This window comes from Bacillus rossius, chromosome 1 (assembly GCF_032445375.1).
Source record: "Bacillus rossius redtenbacheri isolate Brsri chromosome 1, Brsri_v3, whole genome shotgun sequence".
Lineage (NCBI taxonomy): Eukaryota > Metazoa > Arthropoda > Insecta > Phasmatodea > Bacillidae > Bacillus > Bacillus rossius.
Window position 1 is genome coordinate 90,849,804 of NC_086330.1, and position 24,092 is coordinate 90,873,895.

The following is a 24,092-nucleotide window of genomic DNA, read 5'->3' on the forward strand; positions in this document are numbered from 1 at the left end:
AACACATGCAGCATTTTTGTTTACGATAATATAGTTTTTTTCACAGAGAGGTTTTTATGACTGCAAACAAATAGCGTGACTGTTAGCATGCTGATGTTCTGTTAACTTGATTTATTTTTGTAAATAAATATGTATGTGTTTGAATGATTTGGACATGGGTTAACGATGTAGTGTATTTTCCAGTTGTGATTACATGATGCAGTTCATGTGTTATAACCCTTGTGTCGCGTTCGTGTAAGACGGGCTGACACTCCATCGCCTTGATTTGGAGGGGTCGCCACGCCTTCCCCTCCAGACACTGTCGTTGCGCTAAGGGGTGGTAAAGGGGAAGACAGCCCATGCGCGCAGCGATAAGAGAGACGGTTCAGATTTAACTTTTCCCCCTATAGTTATAAGTGATATAAAGCTGCAAACGTTGAAGGTAATGCCTACAGTTAATTAGTATTAGACAACTATAAATCATGGTATTTTATTTTTCTGATAATTTTTAAAAGTTTATTGGACCTGTGTTATTTTTCTATAGGTCTACTTTCATTTTGAAATGATCATCCCTGTCTGCTAGTGAAAAAAGTGACAAAAAAGGTTTGGGATCTCAGTACAAAGAACTCTGTTTAGGTACATTCTGAAACTTCCTGTGGGCTGCCTTTCCAACTGGGCAGGCTAGCGGCTAGAGCAAGGCAGTGAAGGAAGGGAACTGACGACTGCCCTTTTGTCGGTGTCGCCTGCAATTTTCAAAAATTTACCAACCATTATCTTGTCACATGGGGTTTCAAGTGGAATTAAAAAGACGCATGTGTGTTCGTTGCCCTCGATATACCAGGAGTCTATTGTATTTTCACTTTTATGCTTTCCACGGCACCAGTACTGACATTCTTTTTGCAGTTCTTGATGCCAGTTCGCAGAGATCCGGCAGAACCGAGAACGACCCATCACTAGTATAAGCATACGTAACTATTTAAAACTATCACTCTACCTAACCATGTTAAGTTTACATTCATTTGACACAACTAATCACTGAACCCTAATAAATGTGTTTTGTTGCAAGAATTTTCCAGTAATTTTCTAGTAAACTCACATAGAACATGTTCTTTAAATGATTCATGCAATGTGGAATTTTGATTTAATGCAGTTTTTTAGACATACGCCACTGCAGTTTTGCACTGTTTGTCATGGAAAAACATTGTCAGACATCAGCTTATTCAGTCGTTTTTTCTGCAAATTTTTAATCTTCATATTTCCTATTTTTTTTTTTTTTCTCCAGAATCCTTCCATGACAAACAGTGCAAAACTGCAATATCATATGTCCCAAAAACTGCATTAAATAACATATAACTAGGGCCCCCTGAAAGTGGTAAATAAAATTTTCAGATTTCGTCATTAAAAATGAGCAAAAGCGGTGTTAAAATTCACTTAAAAACACAAAAGCGGTGCTAAAATTCGCTTAAAAACACAAAAGCGGTGCTAAAAACGTGAAGAAAAAAAAAGTGTGCGTGTTACTGTAAATATATGTGATATTATTTAAGTTAAATAATTTTACTTTAACCTATTCATTACTGAATACCCTAAACAAATAGGTTACATATATTTATATGACAAACTTTTGATTTGGTCACTGTGGAAAGTTCTTTACATATAAATTAAGTCTTGTGAATGACAAATATTGTTCACATAATTCACAACAAAGAAATTAAAATATGTATTTTCAACTTCACATTAAAATATTCCAAGTTTCTGTTAAAAACAGCAACGCTTTAAATGTTTGTGCCGAAGTACTTGGCAAGCATCAATTCAATATTGCTGGCTTTTAAACCAGTCCGCAAATCACTAAAAATGTGTCCATATGCAGAGAATGCCCGCTCACTGTCCACATTTGATGCAGGAATCCACAGCACTGAAACTGCTTGTGTCACAAATGTTGGATGTCGCTCACGAAGACCTTGCAAAACTTTCAGGACATCAATGGTATGCCCTTCTGCCAAAATTCCAGCAACTTGCTGCTGAAATGAAAGATAACCTTGCAGAAATTCTGTTTGAGTTAGTGTGTTCATCAGTGGGATATGCTGTGTGCATGCAAACAACTTTTCATTGACAGTGTTAGTGGGAATGTTTTGAACACCAAACAATTTGTCGATGGCACTGAAAAAAAATTTAGCAGTATCTTTGTCCTTCAGACTTTGAAGTTTTGTAAGACACTTCAAGCCTAAGCTCTTGAGGTCTTCCTTCACAGTACACTGTTTAACTTGTGTTGGAAGTTTATCAATTGCAGCAGAGGTTTTTTCCCTGAATATGCCTCTGCTAACCAGCAAAAAGTTGTTCTCCAAGTCGGCCAACATTGAGTACAATTTGTGACTGAGCAAATAATGGGATCCTTCAAGTTACACAATGTTCTCAATAAGTGTGGAGCAGTGTTCTACGAGGAACTGTGCAAAGCATATCACAGTGTCACGCATTGTGATACTCATGTTACTGAAGTATTCTGCAGCACTACCACCATCATCTATCTGCTTGAAGAACTCAATCAAGTCTTCAAGGTACTCTGCAATGTACTCAACCGAATGGAACCATGAGTTCCACCTCGTCATTACTGGTAATGGGAAGAGTGTAGCTTTCTTTTCACCGCCTGGATACTTATTCTTAAGGAATGATGAGTATCTATGTTTTTTTTTGCGTGCATTAAGAAATGCATGCTTTGCATTTTGGACACACATATTCAATTCGGGGAGTGATGTGCTCCACAAACTAGCAATGATATTAAGTTTGTGTGCCCAGCACTGAACATGAACCATACCATCTGAGAATATTACCCGTAACGAGTCCATGCACTTAGTCATGTAGCGGGCAGAGTCACTAACAACAGCTACAACATTTTCATACTTAATTTCGTACTGTGCCACTACAGACAAAATTGCTTGTGAACACTCCGTTCCATTCGCATTTTCTAATTCTTTAACTGCTCCTACAAATATACGCTGTGTACTGATGTCCGCAAGAATACGTATCAATACAATGAACACAACACCCCATTCTGTTTGTTGTTTCATCACTCATAATGACTATCTTCTGATTTGCTACAGCTTGCTTTACCTGTAGCGAGAGCTCCTCACTGATTTTTGGTACATAAGTTTCTCTTAAAACTTGGGCAGATGGTATGTCACCTGAACCTGAAATTAAAGTACTGAATATGGAAATTGTTGACATAAATACGTAACTATAAAGTAAACATGTCTTGACATCATCCCTTCATATAATTTTAAATACAACCTAATTTATATTTTCGAAAATATACTACTCCTAACATCAAAATTAACAAACCAATTGACATAGCATTATTTGTAAGTGCAAAATTTAAACATACCTGGAACATATTTATGAAGCCAGTTTTGCAGGCACTTGTTATCAGCCTTTTCAATTGGAATATTGGTTTCCAGCAACATGTTGGTGAAATCAACAATAAATTCCTGTTTATTTTGTTGTAATGTCTGGCCTTTATCAATTGAGCTGACAATGCTCAGCTGTTTAGGAGTAGTATTGTTTTTGAGATGATATTCTTTCTTTTTTTTGTGAGAGTCACCATGTACATGCTTTTTGCATGTGTCTTTGCGATGCCAATCAACGCGACTGTCACAATACTTGCACATCATTATTTGGTTTTGTTCATCAAAAATGAAGAAACCATCACTTTTGAATTCCTGTGCTCTTTCATGTAATGAAAGGAATTTCGGCATTTTGTAAAACTTTTCACTATAAAAAATGTCAACATATAACAACTGCACAGATTTAAAAAAATGCCAACTTGCGAGATATTACAGTTCGCCCGATAATCTGCTTGATACCACGACGCTGTTCCAACTATATGCCAGCGCCCCCGGCTGACGTGATATGGCCACTCACGTAAGGCTGTTCCAAACACCGTTCGCCCATCATCTGCTTGCTTTTGTATTTATCCGGTGACGCTGTTCCAAGCTGACGTCAGTGCCCCGAGCGTTGTGCGTAGGCTTTAAACTTCGACTTTTTGACTTATCTATCGAAACATTAAGCCGGAAAGGAAAATAAACGCTGTAGTTTTGCGTATTTTTACAGTATATTTTTGGGTTTAACATTTTAACGTGAGCGTGTGTAAGCTTTTGTTTGCTTTAGTGCATTTATGACTAATGTTCACTTGCGGCCATGTTGCGGTGTTTGTTTACCAGTGACGAGAGAAGTCTTTTTTTTAAACAGTATTTAAATTTCGCGTAAAAACACTGCGATTTCGCGTTTTAATACTACATTTCGTGTAAAAACGCTGTGTTATGGCGATTTCGCGTAAAAACTGTATTATACTAAGATTTCGCGTTTATCGTCGTTTAATCGCGATCACGAAAAGTACAGGCCCCTACATATAACACATTAGAAATAAAATATGCACAATAAAATAAATACTTTTAATAAACAAAACAAATATAAACAGTGTATAAAAACCACCTTAAGTATTAAGTACAATAAATTACTACAGTAAGGTGTACTAAAGGAACATTATATAAAATACATCAGGACTGAAGTCGTTCATCACTCATATAAACAACCTGATTAAATGTTTAAAATAAAAATGTACTGTTATTAAATAAATTATACCATCATTCACAAACTATTGTAATAAAAACACATAGCAGAGTTTATGGAGGAATGCATAAAACTTCCAGATTAAAAAAAAAAAAATAGAAGACACCAACGAGAAGAACATGAGCATTTGACACGAATGGGTATGCTTGCAAGGAAACAGACCATCTAGACCAGCTTACTCATTTTGTCTTTTCATGCCCCCCCCCCCTTTTTTTTTCCCCTTGCCAATGTTGAAGCACTGCTCAAGACAGTATATTCCCCAATCAGTCAATGGCCACTCAACATCACGCAGTGTTTGGCAATAATGGGCCTATGGTACAGAAGGTGCTACATGGTACCAAACAGGTAGTCACTGTCACCAATGCTACATGTGGCCACCAGGTTAGACTCCGAAGTCCAGACATGGAGTACAAGTAGGTTTACTAGCTGTTGCTCTGGCTCTAAGTCATCAAAAAGAATAAAAGCTCAGATGTCTGAAGGAAATGCTGAAGGTAAAATGTACTGTGAAATAACATGTAGTCTACAAACGGGGGCACTGGTGTCTGGTAAACTGTTATGCTGGCTGAAGAAACTTGGCAATGGAGCTTATCTACTGTGACCCACCACAAAGGAAAACAATGGCTCCTATATGAACATCTATGACATTTAGGTAACAATAAATGTATAAAAAAAATCTGTTAACACGGTCATATTTATGATAAATACATTACTATCCACCCAAATCAAATGCATACATTCTTTTATGGCTCATTCACACATGCCATGTTATTTTTACATTTTCTCATCATTACTGATATTTAAGGGCTCTTTCTGAAACTCCAACACAATACCACTCTGGCATTTGCAGTTCTGTCTCCAATATTTTTAACAGATATTCACCAAGTGTTAATATTATAAGTGTAAAAAGTATTAAAAGTTTGTGTAATTATTATAACTTGAGTGGCTTTTACACCCATTATATTACTCTTGGAGAATATCTGTTGAAAATATTTGTGAGAGAACAACAAATGCAAGGGAGGTATAGAGTCAAGATTTTAGAAAAGCACTTAAATAAAAGTAATGACGGAAAAAAAAAAATCAGCATGACAAGTGAGACCGAGTCCTAAGAACAGCTATTTGTGGAATCACAGAGGAAACAGATTTATCCAGGGAAATGTTCGATGACTACCTCCAGAGAATAAACAAGATATCTCCAGAGAGTTTTATTCTGCAGCTTTCAAAACTGACAATGACATCGCTACTCACCTCGCTATATAGTAAGTCTTACAACTTGTACAACTAAAAGACTAAAGTAAAGTTTCAATTACACAACGCTCTCTAACGGTAGTCAATCATTTATTTGGACACTATTGACGTCAACCAGGGCTGCACCCTCCCTTGAGCCCGATGTGTCCCCTGTTCCGCCAGCGCCACCACCCTCCCACCATCACCCTCTGTTTGAACCGCCCGCCACGGTGACGTGTGAATGTGTGTGTGTGTGTGTGTGTGTGAGCCGCAAGAGGCATTAGAGGCAGTGTGACGGCCCAGAAATGTAAAATAGTAATTAATTAATAAGTAAAGAAATAAAGGGCTATGTATTGTGTGTTTTTATAATTTTGCCCAGTGTTTTGTCTTAAGTCACAGGAAGGACAGTGCAGCGCCACACGTGGCCGCTACAAGAACTACCGATGAATAATCTTTATACAATAATTAATTAAGTATACTGTTATGAAATCAGATGGAAGTCTCAGAAATTGTCGTGTAATTATTACTAATATTTAAAAGGGTAAACTATGTTAGTAATTAGATTAACTATAAGTTAACAAGCTAACGGGAACTCGAGTGTTGGGAGACGCCATGACACCCTGTTGTCCGGCCAGTCTTGTTCTTCCGCCACCCGGAGTGGGACGCTCCCGCACCTCGTCGATATCATTGTTTGGTAATATCTGATCCGTTAGCATCCGTTTTGCATATATTAATCTAAATCGCTTTCTTTCTGTCTTCGAGGCCTACTCCGGGTGGTAGACTGTTTCAATAAGAATTTAAGCTCCTCGAGCATTTTAAATTCAACTTTGTTGCGTTTCTTTGGTCAGGCCACGTGGTGACCTGGCCCACCTCCTAAACCGATTGTTTGCCGTTGGCTTTTTATCCGCTTCTCATGAACAATGTAGAGACGAGGAATGTTTAATAAATATCAGATGTGAATCTCGAGTGTATATTATTTCGGTCACGGGTGCCCCGGTGTAGTCGCCTGGCGTGTGGGACGCCTAGAGCCCACCTAGGTAAAGATTAGGGCATTACACAAGTGTACCAACGTGCCCGCCGCTGAGAGCGGGTGTTAGGGGCCAACGAAGCATTATTAGGGTTGTATGCCTCGTCGCACTTGGGCGACGTCACAGCCCGAGAAAGGAGTCTCGCCGGGTCCACGTGCCCACAAATCACGTGGTTGCGCCCAAACTCAGTATCCGCCTCCTTAGACAACCCTGTGCAATAGCACTATAAAAAACCCTATAGTGATGCAGATATTAACCTACCTCAACGAACTACATACAGTAAAACCCTGTTGTTATGACCATATTTATTAAGACCACCTCTAGATTCTGGCCCCTTTTCGAGGAACTGCTAAAATTTTGTTTAAAAAAGTAAAAAGTTTGAAGGAAATCTGCCAATAATTAGTTGGAAGTGTGTTGCGCTGTGTTTCGCTTGTAGAGAACTGTACCACACGTGACCATCCTCAGACAATAATAGATGACTCCAGTCTCCAGATGTCACAAACAATGCCTAAGGATAAATTATTTACTGGTTCAAATCATTATAAAACAATAGATATTCTACAGCTACACTTAAGTCCATTTTGAACTTAGAAGTCTTAATTTTTGTTTAAGATAGTGTGGAATTAATTAATTTGTTTTTATTTGAGAACAAAATGATGGAAAAACACAATTTGTAATATGTTAGAATTTGAATAAATAAATAACAGTTTATCAATTGAAACATCTAAATCAAAATTAATTACTATATCTATGAATACAAAACATCTATGATAATTATCTATGAATTATCAAAGTATAAATATACAGTAGCATAAAAAAGACTACAAAATCTATACAAATTCTATATAAAAACTTAACTACACTCTTCATGCACAGCTGGCTAGCCTCAAGGACAACATCTAACATTCACGGCCAGCCCAGAGAATGAATGAATAATGAATAAATGAATGAATGAATGAGAGGATAGAACGGTGGTGGGGTGCAATTCCATCCACACTGCCCATTTGCAAAAAAAAACATAGTCCAGACCAGCCGAGATTCAAACTTGAATTCCCTAGAGTAAAGGAAGTAGGTTGAGCAACATAAAAACAAAAATAAATATAAGTCTATACTCACTTAGCTCTAATTAAATAAATATTTTTACTTCTTTCTCAACATTAGTTTCAACTGAGATTAAAAAAAATCAAGACATTCGTCAATGTTTTCTAAATGTTACATCCCTGGTTGGTCCCGAAATCACGTTATCTTGACAACCCTGCCCTGGCATTGGCCACTAAAGCTCCTTCTCGTACTTCTTGTTGCGCCGACTCCTCCGCGACTTGATCTTGGAGATGGTCTCGTACGCCTGCGACAGCTCCATGAACCTCTCCTCAGCGGCCCTCTTCAACGCAGGGTCCTTCACCTTGTCGGGGTGGTACTGCTTGGACAAGGCCCGGTACTGCGCACGGATTTCTTCCTCGGAGGCTCCGCTCGACAGATTCAGCACCTACGTGGAATGACGTAAATTGTAGTTGTAAATTATGAGGGCTTAATAGTCAATTACACACAATCATAAAATATGTCTCCCATGACAATCTCACATCAATAATGTTGTTTAACTTAATGAAAAACTATGGACAGGATTACAAATATGGTGAATTGTGATAAAACTGAAATAACACCGAAAAGCATGATAATACATCATAACACCGAAACCATAAACCAAAAAGCAAAATGCAAGTAAAGTCATGACACTAGTCAGCATTTTCAATCAAAACTTAACTGTGATAAGAAATACGTATACTTTAAAATATTAAATTCAATGAAAATAATTAAATTAGCATGAAGTTTGAACCCCAATTTATGTGTAAATGATTGGAAAGAGTTTACTTTTTTTAAATCTTGCAACTGTTATTAGTTTCTTAATCTATTTATCTAATTTGTTCAGAATAGTTAGACATGCTTATTAAATCATTACATATATTCATTGTAAGAGTGAATCATGTATCAGTCAAACTGACACTGTTTTGGAGAAATTGGCATCAGGGAACACTGAGTGTCATATGCTATCATTTTTAATGAACAATTTCATAAAAAATAAAAACAATACCACCAAAATGTCCTGTTTAAAAACTAATTTGGCCTGAAAATAAACCCATAAAATCTAGTCTCTATGAATAAAATTAGTTTTAAAGATAACATGATTACATACTATTGAGAGAGGTCCACTGAATAAAAGAGTGCTTATTGAATGGTTTCTAAGGCACAAGTAAAAATCTGCATTTATATTTGTAATGATGGCATAGTGCGTACAAATAAGAATGTTCAGTACAGTATACAGTCCATTCCATAGTGACGATACAGGTATACTGAAAAACTGGCAATAAAAATGGAAAGATTTTCATCTAGTTTTTATTTAGACAACGCTAGTAAGAAATTATTCAAAATTATAACTAAATTTACAAGAACAGTTAAAAGCTTCAATATTTTAATTCATGGGATGGTTAAATAACAATGGAAGACTTCTACTTATGAACTATGATTTCAGATAATCTGAAAACTTTTGAATCAATTTATTGAGTTTTTCTTGTTAGCAACTGCACCTGTATCACCTGTCTTAAACCCGTGCTAACTGATGACATATTAGGGCAAATAGTCAAGCGTGTGACGGTTAGCTGAAACGCTGTAGGTGCGCGAGAGGCAGGCGGACCTTGTAGGCGTTCTGCTCGCCGTGCAGGTCGGAGAGGTCCAGGATCTGGCGCCACGTCTCGAGCCAGCCGTGGTGCCGCGCGAACGCCCAGGTGTCACGGAACGACTGCTTCACGTCCAGCCAGTACGGGGACGACAGGAAGTTGCGCAGGGCCTCGTGGACGGGAACCTCCTCCCCTTCCGTGTCCGTCAGCCTCGCGTTGAAGTACAGGTAGCTGCCCCACAGCGACACGTACAGCAGCGCGCACAGAGACAGTGTCACCACCCGCCTGCAACACGGTTCCCTTCGCAAGTCCTCACATGAAGTTAGTCGCTGGTTTCCACGTCCTAACCCGATTCTGCACTTGGTAAACATTTTATTCTCCCACATCTACTAATTCCTTAACACATTCAAAAATAAATTCATCTACTTCAACAACTGTGGGAAATCATAGTAGTAAAATGTAGGACTCATACTGTTTGGGAAGACCCATGTTTGATTACCATCCACACTGTATGTTTTCTCTGGTTTCCCAATAATCACTCCAGGAAAATGCTAAGGTTGCCTCTCTCTCTAATGGCCAATCAGAATTTTTATCCATTAGTGTGTCCACACAAATCTATAATAAAATTTTTTGGTATTTTCCCTGACCAAAATTTTAAATTTCTCTGACTTTTTTTTTAATAATCTACATATTTTACATATTTTACAGTGCTTTGAAAGAAATAGACAATCCAGCCTCTCCCATTCCTATATTTGGCCCTGAATTATATAATAAAAATTAAAATTCTAAAAGAACTTTACACACGCTATTGTATAGTATTTATGACTATGCATTGAAACATCACAGTCTGGGTGATGCCAGACTGGAGAATAAATACATTTTCCTTGCAAATTACTATCACTGGGCAATTGCCATAACTTTTCCAGGATTTCCAGTAAATTCCCTGAAATTCCTAAACAATTACAACTTCCCTAACTTTTAGAATACAGACACACTGCCAATCACATCGAATTATGTTTTTATACATCTCAGTCTCTAATTACCTTGCTGTGAGCTAGTAGTCAAATAAATAAAGTAACAAGTTAAAAATACTGCTTGCATGTATTTCTCCTTCTCAAATAGATTAATCCTGAATGTCTTGAATTATATGTAACTGGTCTCTGTACAATTGTGCATAATAGGTATTTGTTGAATAAAAATGTTTACAACTAACACTCACGTAGGCCCGTAAAAATTATTATTTATTTATTTATTTATTTATTTAAATTTGTTACATGCCCACCGACAGTCTTGAGACTTTAGAGGTGGGCACGACACAAAACAAGTACAACACAAAACAAGTAAAAACAAACACTATCACAATAGAGACAGCACAGGATAAACACAAAACATGAAAACAGAAATGATATAAATACCAAAAGGACAAGATAACATGACACATTACTTAGCGAAATGTTAATTACATAATTATTAAACTATACACAAAATATATAAAAAAAATGGATAATACAAAATATAACATGTGAGTAGAGGACAAGTTAAGAGGATAAATTTTTAAGTTTAGACAATTGATTATTATTGTGATTCCTAACTAATCTGTATATTATGTCATTAAAGTTATGTAGAGTACAATATGTTTGGTATAAACGAGAATTAAATTGTGGTATTTTTAACCCAGTGGTTTCCAGGAGATAAGTACAGTTAATTTTAGCGTTAAAACAATTTTCAACAAACAAAGAATCTAAATATACTCTACGTGCACCAAGAGGAGTTAAAGCAGGTGAAGGAAGGTTTTTTAAGTTTATTATTAATTAATTTTGTTTGTATACTTTCTAGTTTATTTGCATCGGCCGACTTGATGTCATTCCAGATTACTGAACAATATTCTAATTTGGACCTTATTAAGGCAAAATACAGGGAGAGAATTGAGTCTGAATTGGTAGCATAAAAAGTAATAAATTTGATCATAGCAAGGGTTTTGCGGGAAGACATGTATAAATAGTTTACATGATTATGGGAAAATAATTTAGAATCTAAAATAACACCAAGATCCTTAATTGTTGAACATTTCGTGATTACAGAGTTTTCTAAAATATAATCAAAATTAAGTGGTTGATATTTCCTTGTAAAGGATATAACAAATGTTTTGTGTTTATTTAGTGTAACCAGATTAAATTTACACCAATTGTTTACTTGGGAAATGTCATTTTGTAATAAAATACAGTCATTCTGTGTCATTATATTCCTAAATATTTTTAGATCATCGGCAAAAAGTACTCCTGTAGAATGGTTGAGAATTTGAGGTAGGTCGTTTATATATAAATTAAAAAGAAGAGGCGATAATGTACCTCCTTGAGGGACACCAGAAGAGATACTAAACAGGGAAGAATTGTGGTTATTAATTGTAACATAAAAACTTCTATTAGTTAAGTAATTAGAAAACCAGTTCGTAAAATTTTGAGTTAAACCAAAGTTAAATAATTTTTTAAGAAGTATAGAATGGTTCACAGTGTCAAAGGCCTTGGCTAAATCAAAATAACAGGCATCCACTTGCCCTCTGTTGGTAACCTCTCTGTGTATAGGATTTAAAAAAGTAAGCAAGTTAGTGGTGGTCGATAAACCTTTCCTAAAACCATGCTGACTGTTCGATAAACTGTTCTTAAGCTGGAAATTTAAAAATCTAAAAATTATTTTTTCAAATATTTTAGAAAAACCATTGAGTAGAGAAATAGGCCTATAATTGTTAACATTCTGTTTAGAGCCTTTTTTGTGGATAGGTATCACCTTAGCAGTTTTCCATTTCTCCGGCAAAACAGAGGATCAACAAACACAAGTACCTGAGCAAAGACTTTGGCTTTGAAGGTCTTCGCCTCCACCGTTTGGACTTGGCATCAAAAGCATACGCTGAGGCGAATGCTATCAACGAATAGGCTGTGGAGTAGTCATCCAGGTAGAAGTAGAGGGGGAATGTAGCATACGCAGCTCCCAAGGCCCACCAGATGGTTCCTTCCTCACGTCCAATGTTGCCAACAACCCAGACACCTGCACCACAATCAACACACATGCTTTGCAGGTACTAAGTTTTTGAATAATATTTCAATTGCTGCTTAAGATGAATATTCAAAATTACAGTATGTATTCTAATGAAGGTAAGAGTGAAGGCTATGAGCGAAACAAATCTGACTCTCAAGTGAAGATGCCAGACAACCCCATGCCTTACATGAGTTTAAACTTGATCCCCTGCATATCATAGAAAGGTTGGATTCCATTATACCATGGCTGTTTATAAATTTAATTAACTAAAGCATTTAGCCTATTTTTTTAAATACTCCAATTAATTTGTTCATGCATAAATAAGGAGTTAAAAATACCAGTATAACGAGGCAAAATAACCTGCACAGACCCCACTGTCAGCCAGTGGAGGGGGTCAGTCAATCAGCTGCCTGCTAGCTGAGCACATCGGTTGCGCGGTCAGAGTTACACTATCAGATTCATGGACTGGCTTCTTTGTCGGAATTTAAATTGCGTATTAAATTGGGTACACCACTGCAGGGACAAGCAAGGAAGATAAAGTTTACAATGCTGAGACACATTTTACCTAAACATTTTGACATATGATGTTGCTGAAACAACTAGTGTTGCAACAGGTGTTTCAATATCGATAATAGATTGAAGAGGGAAAGGAAAGAGCAAAACCAGTTTGATTTTTTTGACACCCTGAGGTAAAATAATCAGAGCACAGGAAAGTAATTAAAGCAGATGGAGAAAAATGTCTCTAAGAGAAATAGTCCCTACATTTAAAAAATTGAGTGAGTCTTAGTACTCGCTAGTGATGTGTAACATCAACCTTGGTAACGAGCAAAATCCTGGTTACATTGAGTAGAGTTACGAGCTACTTTTTTTGGCCCTACTCATCCAGTTTGCAATATTTCCTTAAGCTTATGCTGCCTGTATTTTCACATGTACTCTGCTTTTGTTTTACCTATCCTTGAAAATTAAAACAATTAAAAATTACTTATTGATATAGGAGATTATATTTAAGGAAATTGTTTTTTGTATAATTTGTTAATTTCTTAAGTACCAATTTCAAAAGGATTAATTATCATAGCATTAAAAGGAATAAACCTAAAATTTTAAAATGGCATTATAATATCAATTACAAAACTTATTTATTAATAATCACTTTATACAAATAACTTCCTGAAATGAATTATTATTATTAAGTATTAACACAACATGTATTTCAATACAACAATTATAAAATTAAAACCTTTAAAAATGGTTCACACAGATAAACGGAAGGCTGCCTCAGAAAACAATGGAGTTGAAGTACATAGGAAGAAGACCCCAAGGAAGACGAAGGAGGAGGTGGGAAGAGTAGATAGATAGATAGATAGATAGATAGATAGATAGATAGATAAAGGAGAGCAGGAGAGAGGAGAATGAAAAAAAGTGAGAGAGGAGGAATGGTGCAGGGACACAGGAAGATAGAGGCATTTTACTTTGCTAACCCGGCCACAGGCTGGAAGCAGCTGATGCTGATGATGTCTTATGAAATCATTGACTTAATTATATATTATACATTATTATTTCACAATGTATTTATAATGTATTAGAAAAGCCACATGGCAATGCATTCTACTTTTCAAGACGACTGTTAACAGAACAACGGTAAACAGCTGTATCTCTTATCTCTCTCTTTTCAAATGCCATGTAAATGCAGTTTGCTGATACACTGCAACTCAAGCACCAACTGTAGGCTGCACCAAAAAAATTAATGGTGTGCGCTTCTCCCTATTTCCTGTTAAACATTCCCCTCGCAATCACAAAATTACTCACATCAAATGCCTTATACTAAGAGCTAATACGTTACACAATAAAAAAATAATATAGGGGTGTGTGTACTTATGTACTGACTTGGCGTAATAAAAAATTAACTTTCATTTGCATGCAATTAATTAATAGAAATAAAATATCAAAAGGACCGGAGTGATATAAATAAGGTTGGTAAAGTATAAATTCGACCAAATAAAAAAATTTAAATAAATATTCAGAATTTAATATAAATATAAACAGATGTATAAAATTTATTATTTAAATCAATAAAAATAATGAAGATAAATTTTAACTATTTATTTAAATTAATGTAATAAAATATAATATAAATTTATAATTTATAATATAAATTAGACATATAGGAAAAACCTCCCTTATATAAATACAATTGAAAAAGTTTATAATTACAGTACACTCCCGATTATCGGCGAAATTAAGTGGCAGGGCCACCGCGGATAGTGAAAATTGCGGATAATCCGCAAAAGAGTAGAAAATGGGAAACAAAAAAGGAAACATTAATTTCAACTTAAAAATCTAAACATTTATGTACAGTAAAAGTTACAATTAACAGAAATTTTTTTTTAATGATGCTAAATTTTAGTATTTTACTGAATAATTAACATTCAATACATTTCAGTAATGTAAACATAAAAGTGCTCAACCATACGACTAGAAACAAAGTGTGACAGAGACAAAAATAGCAAAGCATGCCAGCCTACTGCGCGAGTTCCGAGAAGGCCTGTGGCGTTTTACTGTATACTGCACACAATACACTCATCAGTAGAGTTCAAATTTGCTCACTTGTAATAAAATACAGATTTACATATGTGCTGTATTTTTTCGTAGCATGCGCGGATAATCCGCTAAAGTAGATATAACAATTTTTTTGTATGTAGCCTTTTCTTCATTCTGTGAAAATTATGATGCATGGTGTGCAAGCATTGTAAAAATTCACTCATCATTTTTTTCACTACTTACCTAAAGAACTATAACTTAAAAATAATAATGCTTTGCAAGAAGAAAACTGCAGAAAAAAACCTGAGAAATTTGTTGCTTGGTTTTCATTGGAAAATATTTTGGATTAGGTACCTATATTCTAAGACTCAAAAACATCTGCTGAAAATATTGTGGGAAATTGTTCTTTGTTACGTATTCAAGTTTATCTCTTGATCCTGATGGCATATACCTATAAACAGTGATCACTTGTACACAATTCTTGCTGTTTTAATTTAGTAAGTCGAAAGATCCTGCACATAACAAAAACTTGTGATATAACAATGAATAATGATTGTAAGTTGATTAAAAAGGAAAATAAATTTTGTATTCAACTTATGATCATTATTCATTGTTATATCACAATTTCAGGATCTTTCAACATACTAAATTAAAACAGAAATGATCATGTAACACAGGATCAATATTTATAAGAACATGCCATAGTAACAAGGGATAAACTTGGATAAGAGATATGGAACTTTTACCCTATTTTGCAACATATCCATTTAAAACAATTATACTGCCACAAAGCAGAATGAAACACAAACTAACCAACTGATGGAATTACAACTTTTTTTCCCTTCATACCTACTGCCTAAGTTTGGCAGAGTGGTAGCATTTAGGTCGCCATGGGTTAAATTTTGGCAGCCTGCACTACGAGATTGTTTTCTCACACAGTTGTTTTCCAGTTTCATTCCAGGCAATTCCTGCTGCAGTAACTAAATGTTTAACTTCTCCATTCCTCACCCATCACTAGCACTTGACAGATTAACAGTGAAAACTCTGGCATTCTTTGGTTCTGCAGCAATTGAGCTGCTGCATTCTGATTTCTTAGGGGGGAGTAGTGTTTGGAATCCCACCACAAATGAAATAAATAGCATGAAAAATGATTGACTGTATTTTCAATAGCTAACAACTAAATAATTGAGAAAATAATCAATTTGGAAACTGTAGTCATTGTGGTTTAGACGGCCTAGAAGGCTGTGACATCGTGCAGAATGACTTATTTTTTCCAACAGTTGGCTCTGCTAGAGTTGCAGATAACTGGATGGAGCATGCACATAATTTATTGCCGTATACGTGAAGTTGATTGGACAGTTTGGAGACCAGAAGATACTTAAATGAATCTGTAATCAAATAAAAATTTCATGTACAGTAAAACTAAAACTATATTGATGTTAGTTTATGCTGCAAAATTGCTAATCCGGCATAGCCGCAATCCAGTGTTTTACCAGGGAAAGTATTAATTATCTGTTATACTTTCCGTAGTACCGGCACGGGTATTGACATTATATCTACAGTTCTTGTAGTCGGTTCATTTGCTGAGAACTGGCAGAACCACGAACATTGAACCACATAACTATACTGTACTAACTTATTTGTGGGGTTCTAAATAATTATTGTGCACAGAGGCTGTGTAATGACTATGTGCTCACTAATCTGCTGGGATGTTGGAAGAGAAACCACAACATTCTATAAAGTGCACCTGAAGACTTTGAGCTCCAATCTCCTAGGCACATTGTTGTTGTCATATTTTTCCCTCTCACCCCTATCCAGCCTTACAATCGTTCCCTCTTTGTTTTTTGACTGCTCCTCCAGGAAGTTAGTTGTCTTCAGGTATGTGCAAGATTGGCTTACATGCCAGATTTACATACATAGGGTTAAAGCCCCTGGTTCTTCACACGAGAATAGTTCTTAGTCGTCATGGTGAGGTCAGTCATGAGGTGAGTCATGGCAAAATCTTATCCTAAATGGTATTTTCTCATTTGTGTGTCGTTTGAAGTGGTCAAATCATGAAGTAGTTTGTAATTTTTTTAAAGTTCTTGTATAAATTCCTTTCTGCATCCAACATCTTAATTTTCTTCAGTTTCGTTGCTTCTCGTAGCAAGCAGAACAGCCACACTTTTGAGTGTTTATTCTTGACATGGAGAGCACCTAACTTAGTGCTGATCGCTTCGCCCTATGCCTTTTACAGGATGTAATAATAAATACTTCCTCTATTTTGTTTGGTAGTGGTTTTTTGCTCAATGGATATACCGTTTTTATTTAAGTCTTCCTTGAACAGCGTACATGCACTAACATGCAACCGTGCGTTTTGCATATCTAGTTGCTCAAATTGTAACCTTAATCTAAGTTTTTTCTGTCTCAGAATGTTTTGTAACTTTATAGACATTAGTTAATCATTTTTTAATACTGTGTTTGCTCTCAGAATTTATCCTAACTTTGAAGTTGTTTAGTCATTGCTTATTAATGGTATTTTGGAAGTTTGTAACGTTTTTGCTTGCACCTTTTGTGTCGTGTGCAAAAATTAAATTGTTCATGAACACGCTTTGTAGTTACATCTTGTTTGATTTTTTTAAAATACACAGGTACACACTTTCTGTGATGCCTGTAACAGAACAGGATATTAATTTAATTGTTTCTTTTATTTTATTTTATTTCCCTGTTGTATTTATAGCAGGATTGCAATTGACTGGTGTCCCAGTGTTCCAATGCATTGCAAGAGCGCAATGTGTGACGGCATGGCCACTCACCCAGGGCGCAGGCGAGAGGCACCAGCGCGACCAAGAAGCTCCAGCTGACGCCTGCGACCGGCTCCTCTGGGATGGCATTGGCCACGACGGACATCCAGATGAATGCCACGATGATCATGCCGAAGAACCTGGTCATAGAGCTGGGTGGCTGGGGAAAACAAACACCACTAACTTATGTGAGAGAGTCTTCCAGCACTCGCCAGAGATGTGCAACATTTGACCTCGGTGACGAGCAAATTCACATGTTATTATTTTGCAAATACACATGCAATACAAAAGTCAAGACACAGAACTCTTTAAAATAATGCCGAGCTTGATAGATGTACGAAAACTATATTTTCAACTACATTTCTTGTTACGAATCACACTTAGTTTCCGCATCCACCACTATAATTTGTTGCTGGGGTAACTACGTCGACTATCAAATCATTTCATTTGCAGGACGAAAAGTTAAACTATATAATGAAACGGCTTTGATAAAAAAAAGAAAAGACTTTAAGAAATACTAAACCCCAGTTTTGAACCTGATTTTCAATACGGAATGTTGTTAACATACCTCCCATCTTATAAAAAAAATTCATTAAACAATTTATACTATAAATTTTTCATTTGGCTTTGTGAACTTTGGTTTGTGCCATCCGCTAAATATCAGCACCATGGTTATTCATTCTATTCCATGCTACTTCCATTCCATTCACGAAATTACTCCTACTAAATGCCTTATACAGAGAGTTAAAATGTAACACATCAAAAACCTGCGGGGAAAAAATTGAATTTTAGTATTAAATCTGAACTCTGTGAAGGTCCTTGCAAAAATATGGTCTGTCCTTTGTAGCCAATCCAGAAACCATGAAAAAGAGAATAGAAGGGCAGTGGGGAACATAAAGGGCTAATATCATTAATTAATATTTTCCTTGTGTTTTCAAGAAAACATAATTTATCTAGCGTAAGTTGCAATCATAAAACGAGGCTAGGGTTTCAACACGTCAAACTTCTCCTGCCCCCTGATCAGCCATTGTCTGTGCTGAAGCAATATTTTTATTTACACAAGAAATCATAAGCAAACAATATCAACATAAACATAACAAAAATAACCAATAAATGTTAGTTATATTTCACACATATTGGAAACCCCTTGAATTGTATTTGCAGCAACTATGTATGTTCACAAATAAACGCAGTAGTAAGAGGAGAAGTTTGGAAGTATGACTGCAAGAATGTAACATGTGATATTTATTACATAACTTTACATGACTCTTAAAATCTTTTTAAATTGCTCTGTAGGTAAACAGCAGCATTAACAGTAATCTAAAATGACACAATCTTTCTCTGTTCTGTTGCAATGAAAATGTGAGAGTTGTCAACTTGTAAAGCTATAGCGTAAGAGCAAAAGGATTGCACTTGACAGTCACAAAGGGTAGATGTGCTTAATTAAAAAAGTGCAATCAATTTTGTAATCACCTTAATGTACCGTAAAACGGGGTGAACAAGAAAATTTTTACTCTGTTCTAATAGTTCTAATACATAGTTCTGTGTATAATTCTTTTCTGCTATTATACTGTGTTTCAAAATATGTTAAAAACTTTTGATTCTATTAACCCCTCTGATCTTAGTCACCCAGTTTTATGATACAAGATTTTGCTCAACTTCTACCAACTCTTAAGCTATAGAGTGATTAACAACATGTGATTTACATCTTGCTGAAATAATCATAGTATGCTTATAAAATTTATTTAAACCAATGCCAGGTACTGAGGTGTATTTTATGATGAAATTTTTATGTGGTAGTTATCAGTGACTAAATCGTATAAGAACAGTTTATTCTGCCATTCATCAATAAATCTTAGGTTTCTTCTGATACCATGGGTTTCATATGTGAATTTTATGTTACCAGAGTACATTTTCATTATCATGCAAAGATTAACATGTTAGAATGAACATCCTTAAATAGTATGTTTTATAGATTTTCTCTGATTAACTCACAAATTATATCTACTACAGCACAGGTGAAGATTATGTTAATATTAGGATGTGCCATTGACAATACAGTGCTGGCAACTTCCAAGAACACCCATCAGTATCACAGGCATGCATACAATTAAACACAAATTAAACACTATGAAGTTTGTGCTAAATATTAGACAATACAAAATAATCAACACCACTTACATACAGTAACAAGTAATTTAAAAATTACACGTTAGCAAACCACTTAATAATTAGAAATATTAAAATAGGGATTCACATTATGTTAAGTACTTTACAGAAGATTAACCTTCTTATTACAAAAGATAAGTGAGTGATATTTATCAAACAAAACACTGGTTTTGAGACGTCCTTAAGTTTCTCTGTTCCAAATAAATACTTCTTACACACTTGGTATTTCAGTAACTGGACATCTAAATCAGTAATACTTACCGAAAATCAGTAATACTTGGCAGCACTGACATTCACACATTATTAATGCTGTCTTAAATCCATGTTGGTTAAGAAGTAGGTACTATTATTTTTCGGTTCTCTTGCATTTTACAATTTTCAAAATTATTATCACATGTGCAACCTTCTTCAGCTGGAAAATAAAATTTAGTAAATATAGTGACGTCGACCGGGGCTACGCCCTCCCTAAGCCCGATGTGCCTCACGCCATCGTCATCCCTCTCCTCCCACCACCACCCTCTATATCAAACCTCCCGCCCCGTGTGCAGGTGTGTGTGTGTGCGTGTGAGGCGCCAACAAGAGGCGGGAGTAAAGTCTGTGCCACGACCCCTTTTATTTTATTATTCAATTTTTAGGTTTACCTAACTGTCTTTTCTTTAAATAATATTCCCTAAGTGTTTATGTTTTAAGTGCTAGTTGTAAGGACGGCGCAGCGCCCCACGCGGCAGGCAATGGAACTACCCGCAACTAGTGTGAACCATAATCATAATTAAAATAATCAATACTCAACTTAAATAATTAAGGAAACTTTGTTATAATTTTATTATGGAATTTTTAGTGTAATTGTTTTAGTTAAAATATGTTTTAATAAATAACAGGAGAGACTAACGGTAAATCCAGCACTTTCTGGCCGCCATGCTGCCCTGGCCTCTTCAGTCGCTTCCGTTCGTCACCCGGGGTAAGATGCTTGGTGAGCACCGCGCAACTTCACATTTTTCTTAATCAACTGATCTTTTAACATCCGCCGGACATTTTATCATTCTTAAACCTTTTTTTGTATCTGCGAGGCCTACTCCGGGTGGCCGACTCGTTTTAATAAATATTTAAGTTCAATTCGAACATTTAATCACGAACCGCGTCCTAAACTAACGAGGCCAGGCCACGAGGTGACCTGGTCAGCCTGTAAACTTATTCTCTCCCGCCGTTGGCGTTTTAACAGTTTCATAGTGTATGTAGGTGTAGCGCGATTGGAGACGTGTTGTACCCCTTTCTCGGGGTACCGTTTTACAAGGAAATTAAAAGGAAGTTTATATTATAGTTTTCCTTTAGTATAGTTTATTTGAGTATTGGTGTTATCCGTACGGCGGTATTTTTGAAATATTGGTAACGTTTTTCAGCGCTAGTGTCGCCCGGGAGCACCTGGTAACAGTTAGTGAGAATATCATTAAATAATTGTGTTTATTAGTTATATTTATAATGTAGTTATATATTTGCATTTGTAAAAAACTATTTTAATTATTAATGCGACATAGCAAAGTTGGACAAGTGGTGATCGGGGTAAAATGAAACAAATCACGAGCACAGCGCGCATACGCGCGAGGGAGACAGACTTTTTCCCCTCCCTTCTTTGAAGGAGGGGAGGGGAGGGAGGCGATCAGCTGTTCTGGACGACGGGCGGTAGTGTGTGGTGGTCCGAGCAAGCGGCCTCGCAAAAAAAATGACTTTTGCGAGTGTGGGTCCGGCTTGGGCAGCAAAATAACTCGTTGGTATCTGTGTGCAAGAGAAGCTGTAAAGCTCGTCAAGAAGATGGTCGCGGTACTATCGCGGCGGAACGAGGCTCCTTCCGGCTAGTATAGCCGTCAGCACCGACTGGCCTGAGGACCAGTGGGGTTTAGCGAGGATTCGCTAATCCAACGGAGACGACGAGCCGATACGTGAGTGACTTCCCTTGTGATTCCCCTTGTGCAACGAGGTTATGCTGCAAGAGATTGGTGGGAGAAATAATTACGTCAAGCCTGAGTGTGTTATTTTACGTCGGAGGTCTGTTTTTCCCCAGCCACAATTAACAACTTTATGATATGGACACGTGAAGTAAATAATTGAAACTTATGATGAAATTCAAATGGTAGAGACTCGCGTTGAACGTTTTAAGGGTACCCGTCCCCCGAACACTTGAGCACGTCGCGTAACAAGGAAGGTGTTAACTAGCTTGAACTTGGTCTATCAGAGATTTTAAATCACTATAAGGTGTCTATTGTAACTGATGTTAAGTAGGGTATTTTTATATTTCCTTATCATGTGCTGGGTATGAATATATATATATATATATATATATATATATATATATATATATATATATATATATATAATTATATATATATATATATATAATTATATATATATATATATATAGTTTATAGCATCGGGCCCGATTTAGTTAATATGTACCGGCGAATGCTTATATTCTTTTAATGCTTGTAATAGTTTGATTTCAGAGGTTCAGATTAATAAATAATGTTTTGTCGTACTTGCCGCAAAAGTTGTGCTTTCTCAAGCAAATTCCTTTCTTTCGCTGTTTAATTTAAGCCCTGATTTTTTTCCGTGTTGAATGCCGAGAGGTTTGGTGAACTGTGTGCCGTAACCTATTTTTCTGATATGTCGGATGGCGATACACTATACCAGGTAATTCCCGGCAGTTGTTCGCGGTTTGCGACGCTCCCTTGGGGCTTACGGGGGCGTCAGTGTTGTAAAATTGCTGAAATAAAAGGAGTACGTCGAGCATGTGATTTTTAGTCGAGTGACCACGTGTCCCTGCTCCTGAACCTCGAGGCGTGTGGGACGCCTGAAGAGCCCACTGTAACGATATCGCGTGCTAAGGGAACAGAGCCTAGCCCTACACGGGTCACGTCACGCCCTGAAGAGAGTCTTCGGCGGGTCCACGTGCCCACATCACGTGGTGGCGCCCACTCCGACAATTAATTTGTTCGTTCCCTTACATCCCAAGTCACGACAATAGGTGAGAAAATTTGAAGCCCAAAAGCAAGAGAACTCTACACTTAAAACTGTTAAATAAAAATATCATTCTTCATCTGGCTTTTTGAATTTTCTATGGGAATATATATGAAATTCTCAATAATTTTATTTAAAAGCATAATTGTTTGCTTTTACTGTGTAACAGCCAAGTTTTCCAACGACTTTACAAAAAATAAAGGCAGAAGCATGCCAATACCCAGCCTTAGGGTCTATGTTTAAATTAAAATCCTAAGTAAGAATAGTGGGATCAGATTAACTGTAATAGTTAATATGAGTTACATGTGCATACAGTTCAAGTACAAGTAACTACTTACTCAGGATGTTATAACTCTGTTTTAATTTTTTTAAACAGTGAATCGGGCTTAAATCTCAGCTAACATATTCAGCCTATAAACAAGTAATTTTTACAGCATTTTTAGGTCTATTAACAATGCTTTTTCATAACCCTACTTACCTTTTCTTAGAATGTAGGTAGGGGTACTGAACTTCCATTTTGAAAATTTATAACAAGGCAAATGCACAAACATATAACAATTATCCGTGACTACCTATTTGAGTTATGAGAATGTGAATAGACTACATGACCTACTTACTTTTTCTTGCGTTCGTATCTTTCTTTTAAAAGTGTCTGAGTAGGTGACATCTTCATTGGCATCAGATACGTATTCAGGGATTCTGAAAATATCTCGTAGCCACCCACATCCAGCGTAACCCCCCAATGTACAAAACCACAAGAAGGCTTGTGAATCTCTTCCCAGATAAAAATGATGCAAACCAAATATACCGCCTATCAGCCACAGCACATACGTAAGAAATAAGCTCTTTTTCGCCATAAGAGCGAAAAAAATGTACGAGTATTTATGTTTCTAGATAAAGTAATATTAACTATAAAATAATGCGTACACACTAGTACATCACTGAACCGCATACACACTACCGTTATACCGTCACCGTTCGTGCTCTTACAACGCGCGAAAGTGTCACAGCTGACAGGTCACTCAAAAATTACGGGA

At 36.3% G+C, this 24,092-nt stretch overlaps 1 protein-coding gene across 1 annotated transcript; it reads right to left on the reverse strand.

Moving 5' to 3' along the window:
• Positions 1-4,413: 4,413 nt before the first annotated feature.
• On the reverse strand, positions 4,414-24,092 carry LOC134539818 (dnaJ homolog subfamily C member 22). The gene is made up of 5 exons (XM_063382108.1): positions 23,673-24,092; positions 17,890-18,037; positions 12,361-12,565; positions 9,541-9,808; positions 4,414-8,337 (listed from the first exon to the last, which is right to left on the reverse strand). The coding sequence occupies exons 1-5, from the start codon at positions 23,910-23,912 to the stop codon at positions 8,125-8,127; spliced, it is 1,074 nt and encodes a 357-aa protein (XP_063238178.1). The 5' UTR covers positions 23,913-24,092; the 3' UTR covers positions 4,414-8,124.